Source organism: Artemia franciscana, chromosome 19, assembly GCF_032884065.1.
Source record: "Artemia franciscana chromosome 19, ASM3288406v1, whole genome shotgun sequence".
In the NCBI taxonomy this organism is placed as follows: Eukaryota; Metazoa; Arthropoda; class Branchiopoda; order Anostraca; family Artemiidae; genus Artemia; species Artemia franciscana.
In genome coordinates this window covers 12790060-12796059 of record NC_088881.1, presented here as the reverse complement: position 1 = coordinate 12796059, position 6000 = coordinate 12790060, and the positions used below count along the sequence as shown (strand labels likewise).

Below are 6000 nucleotides of genomic sequence, written 5' to 3'. Positions count from 1 at the left end.
CAGTCTTCCTTTTCACCTTCTGTCTCTCTCTCTTTTTTTTTGTTTGTTTGTGTTTGTGCTGTTGCATTGGTGATTTCTCTTTTCATGATATATATATATATATATATATATATATATATATGGGGTGGCACTTCGAGCCACCGCAACACCTAGCTGGTGGGTTGCTTTGCAACCCCCCAAGCCCCCCGCGCGCGTAAGTCGTTACGCGCCATATTAGTTACGTGCGTAAGTCGTTACGTATATACGTAACATATATATATAAATATATATAAATATATATATATATATATACCGTAGTCGTTACGGTATATATATATATATATATACATATATATATATATATATATATATATATATATATATATATATATATATATATATATATATATATATATATATATATATATATATATATATATATATATATATATACATATATATATATATATATATATATATATATATATATATATATATATATATATATATATATATATGTATATATATATATATATATATATATATATATATATATATATATATATATATATATATATATATATATATATATATATATATATATATATATATATATATATATATATATATATATATATATATATATATATATATATATATACATATATATATATATATATATATATATATATATATATATATATATATATATATATATATATATATATATATGCTTGAGAAGTTCATTTGCAATAGATAAGCACAAATCTTCAATCATAACCAAAGTGCAGTTATAAATTTCTGTTGTTAAGTCCAAGGTCATATCTGACCTTTCTAGCCGTATTCGGTAGAGTATATTATCGGCCATTTGCGATTTGAATTTAGAGTGGCGAAACCCTATATAGGCCGGTGTATTCTCCTGATGAGCCCTTGTGTTGGGTGTTGCCTCTGAATTATTTGTCTATATTATTTTTCTATTGTTTGGTAAATGACGACTTATACTTATTGACGACATGACTGCCTGTCCATGGATTATTCTTTATGGTTGATCGTGTGTGGCTATGCTGTTTGACCTAAGTGATTGTATGGATGAGTAGGGTTGAGGCCTCATTCAAATGCTTGTCTATATTAATCACTAATTTAGGAAAACAGTCTTCCTTTTCACCTTCTGTCTCTCTCTCTTTTTTTTGTTTGTTTGTGCTGTTGCATTGGTGATTTCTCTTTTCATGATATATATATATATATATATATATATATATATATATATATATATATATATATATATATATATATATATATACATATATATATGGGGTGGCACTTCGAGCCACCGCAACACCTAGCTGGTGGGTTGCTTTGCAACCCCCCAAGCCCCCCGAGCGCGTAAGTCGTTACGCGCCATATTAGTTACGTGCGTAAGTCGTTACGTATATACGTAACGTATATATATATATATATATATATATATATATATATATATATATATATATATACCAACTAGTACCAACTAGTTAGTTAATACTAGCTAGTTAAAAATAAGAAGTTTCGACAATAGTATCACTTTTTGCAACAAAACTGCACAAGCTTCATCAAGCTTCATGAATGACGTCAGAATCGTAGGTCGTAACCATATATGAAGTACTGAGTGAATACAATATTTATATAATAGTTTTGATATCAGAATCGCTAAAGCTAGTACATAAACTGCAAAAATATTTGTGGAGTCTGAATAATAATATTAATTTTTAAATTCAAACCTAAAAAATAACTAAAAATTTTTGAGAGCATTTTCTTACCTATCTGCTTATTTTTTCTTATCAGCATCAATCAAGAAAAACACCTTATTAAAAGAGATGAAAAAAGAAGACACGAAACTGAACATTCTCCAAAAGCTTTTACGTAAAGAAGCGGAACCGAATCTGAAAGATAGTGAGGAAAAAAAAGCTTTGCACGATGCCTCTGAAAAAGGCACACTGGATATTTGTCAGGTACTGATAAGCAATGGGGCAGACCCGAATCTGAAGGATAGAAAGGAAAAAACAGCTTTGCATTATGCTGCTGAAAAAGGATCACATGATATTTGTCAGCTACTGTTGAGCAATAGAGCCGACCCTAATATAAAGGACTGTTGCAACAGGACAGCTCTGCATTGGGCTGCTGAAAAAGGCACACAGGATATTTGTCAGCTGCTGCTAAGCAATGGGGCAGACCCAAACCTGAACGATAGAAAGGAAAAAACAGCTTTGCATTATGCTGCTGAAAAAGGCGCACATGATATTTGTCAGCTACTGCTGAGCAATAGAGCTGACCCTAATATAAAGGACTGTGACAACAGGACAGCTTTGCATTGTTCTGCTGAAAAAGGCACATTGGATATTTGTCAGCTACTGCTGAGCAGCAGAGCCGATCCTAATATAAAGAACTGTTTCAAAAGGACAGCTTTGCATTGTGCTGCTGAAAAAGGCACACTGGATATTTGTCAGCTACTGCTGAGCAAGAGAGCTAACCCGAACGTTAAAGACTTGAACTACGAAACAGCTTTGCATTTTGCTGCTAAAAAAGGCAAATTGGATATTTGTCAGCTGCTGCTAAGCAGTGGGGCAGACCCAAATGTGACAGGTCTGTGCTTGAAAAGAACAGCTTTACATTATGCTGCTGAAAAAGGCACACTGGATATTTGTCACCTTCTGTTGAGCAATGGAGCCGACCCAAATATAAAAGACGGCTTGTACAAAGGAACAGCTTTACATTGTGCTGCTGAAAAAGGCACACTGGATATTTGTCGACTACTGCTCAGCATTAGAGCTGACCCTAACATTAAAGACTTGAACTACGAAACAGCTTTGCATTATGCTGCTAAAAAAGGCACATTGGATATTTGTCAGCTGCTGCTAAGCAATGGGGCAGACCCAAATATAAAAGGCGGCTGGAACAACAGAACAGGCAGGTGGTTGAACAGAACAGCTTTACATTATGCTGCTGAAAAAGGCAAAAAGGATATTTGTCAGCTACTGCTGAGCAATAGAGCTGACCCGAACGTTAAAGACTTGAACGACAAAACAGCTTTGCATTATGCTGCTGAAGAAGGCTCATTGGATATTTGTCAATTTCTGTTGAGCAATGGAGCCGACCCAAATATAAAAGGCGGCTTGAACAACAGAACAGCTTTGCATTGTGCTGCTGAAAAAGGCACACTGGATATTTGTCGACTACTGCTCAGCAATAGAGCTGACCCTAACGTTAAAGACTTGAACTACGAAACAGCTTTGCATTATGCTGCTAAAAAAGGCACATTGGATATTTGTCAGCTGCTGCTAAGCAATGGGGCAGACCCTAATCTGAAGGATAGAAAAGAAAAAACAGCTTTGCATTATGCTGCTGAAGAAGGCACATTGGATATTTGTCACCTTCTATTGAGCAATGGAGCCGACCCAAATATAAAAGGCGGCTGGAACAACAGAACAGGTAGGTGGTTGAACAGAACAGCTTTACATTATGCTGCTGAAAAAGGCAAAAAGGATATTTGTCAGCTACTGCTGAACAATAGAGCTGACCCGAACGTTAAAGACTTGAACGACAAAACAGCTTTGCATTATGCTGCTATAATAGGCACATTGGATATTTGTCAGCTGCTGCTAAGCAATGGGGCAGACCCTAATCTGAAGGATAGAGAGGAAAAAACAGCTTTGCATTATGCTGCTATAAAAGGCACATTGAATATTTGTCACCTTCTGTTGAGCAATGGAGCCGACCCAAATATAAAAGGCGGCTGGAACAACAGAACAGGCAGGTGGTTGAACAGAACAGCTTTACATTATGCTGCTGAAAAAGCTGAAAAAACAGCTTTGCATTATGCTGCTGAAAAAGGCGCACATGATATTTGTCAGCTACTGCTGAGCAATAGAGCTGACCCTAATATAAAGGACTGTGACAACAGGACAGCTTTGCATTGTTCTGCTGAAAAAGGCACATTGGATATTTGTCAGCTGCTGCTAAGCAATGGGGTAGATCTTACTCTGAAGGATAGAAAGGAAAAAACAGCTTTGCATTATGCTGCTATAAAAGGCAAATTGGATATTTGTCAGCTGCTGCTAAGCAATGGGGCAGACCCTAATCTGAAGGATAGAGAGGAAAAAACAGCTTTGCATTATGCTGCTATAAAAGGCAAATTGGATATTTGTCAGCTGCTGCTAAGCAATGGGGCAGACCCTAATCTGAAGGATAGAGAGGAAAAAACAGCTTTGCATTATGCTGCTGAAGAAGGCACACTGGATACTTTTCGCCTGCTGTTGAGCAATGGAGCTGACCTAAACCTAAAAGGGGGTATCCAATTGGAGACAGCCTTGATAATTGCGTTAAAAAAACATTTTTTCCAAAACTGTTTTGCCATAGCCAAATATATTTTGGAATACGATACAGTTTATTATTCACTTATAACAACAATAGATGATCAAATAGAATATAAAAAAACAATCAAGATAATGTTAAAGTATACTCAAAAACTACCTCTAGAGCACAAATGGTTTTGGAGACTAGTGAGACTTGCCTCCAATAATTCTGACTCACTCAAATCAATGTCCCGGAATATAATTTGGGAGCATTTAGATTGTGATCATTTAATCGAAAGTGTTCAAAGATCAAACATGCCAGAAACTTTGAGACAATATACATTTCTCGATATTAATCTCGACTTAGTTTAGTCGATTGAAAGCTCCACTCGCTTGTCCATTCTTAGGATGTACTTCCCTTTCGCTTGATCTAGTTTGTTTGACTGTACTTCTGAGGCATCTGAACTTCGCTACCTGTTCTATTGAATTGTCCCCGCACTCTATGACAAGTGGTGTGTCACTCGTTGCCTTGCTTTGTATCTTGTCCGAACTAATCCTTCAGTCCCTAAATACTTGCTTTCTTCCGTTTGTCTTCGGAAAGCTTCTTGAGCATTTCCTTGTTTGCCTCAATCAGGGTGATGCTGTCACCAAAATCAAGATATGCGTTTTAGAACTTTCCCAACATGTACAGCCCAAGCTTTAGAGATTTCATCGGGGCTGTGACTATACTGCCATTCAATTAAAATATTGATATTATTACTCATATACCATAAATATTTCTGTAGTTTACATTGAAAACTAAAATAGAAAAAAAGTTTTTTTTTTGAATAGAAATATAAGACAACGGTTATAGAGATAGGCACATAGGAGTTAAGCCAAAATATTTTGGTACTAGGAGACAATTATAACTTTGAACTGAGAGAGTCTTTAAAGCTAATTTCAAAATTTTCAGGTATTTTCCGGGTTTAAATTGAAAAATTAATATTATGCTCAGAAACCATAAATTTTTTGTAGTTTATATAATAACTTTAGTAAATCTGAAATAAACTAATTTTAAAATTTTCAGGTATTTTCCTGCTTTGAATAAAATAATTCATATTACTGCTCACACACCATTAATGCTTTTGCAGTTTATACAATAGCCATAGAAAAATACAATAAGCCAAAAACATTTTGGTTCCAGGAGACAATTATAACTTTCAACTGAGATATTAAGTAGTAGTAATCAGATTAACGACACTTCTTGACTACTATTAAATAAAAAAAAACAAGTTTTTTTTAACTGAAAGTAAGGAGCGACATTAAAACTTAAAACGACCAGAAATTACTTCGTATATGAAAGAGGCTGCTTCTTCATCAACGCCCCGCTCTTTACGCTAAAGTTTGACTCTTTCTCTCAATTCTTCTTTTTAAAACAGTAATAAACTTTAGCGTAAAGAGCGGGGCGTTGATGAAGAAGGAGCCTCTTTCATATACGAAGTAATTTCTGGTCGTTTTAAGTTTTAATGTTGCTCCTTACTTTCAGTTAAAAAAAACTTGTTTTTTTTTATTTAATTTCTGAACGTTTTTGAATCAATGCATGTTTTGATTTTGGCTTTCCGCAGAGGAATAATTAAAACGAAATTTGCATATTTTTTTTTGGCTAAATGGCTTTCTCATAATTTTGATCAAATGATTTTTAGAAAAAAAGAGC

At 34.5% G+C, this 6000-nt stretch overlaps 1 protein-coding gene across 1 annotated transcript; it reads left to right on the top strand.

Moving 5' to 3' along the window:
* The first annotated feature begins 1832 nt into the window (after positions 1-1832).
* Positions 1833-4679, top strand: LOC136039081 (putative ankyrin repeat protein RF_0381). The gene has a single exon (XM_065722565.1). It carries the CDS (start codon positions 1833-1835, stop codon positions 4677-4679), a length of 2847 nt encoding a protein of 948 aa, XP_065578637.1.
* The last annotated feature ends 1321 nt before the right edge of the window (positions 4680-6000 follow it).

Coding starts and splice junctions, on each gene's coding strand:
- LOC136039081 (XM_065722565.1), top strand. CDS start 1,833: ATGAAAAAAGAAGACACGAAACTGAACATTCTCCAAAAGCTTTTACGT.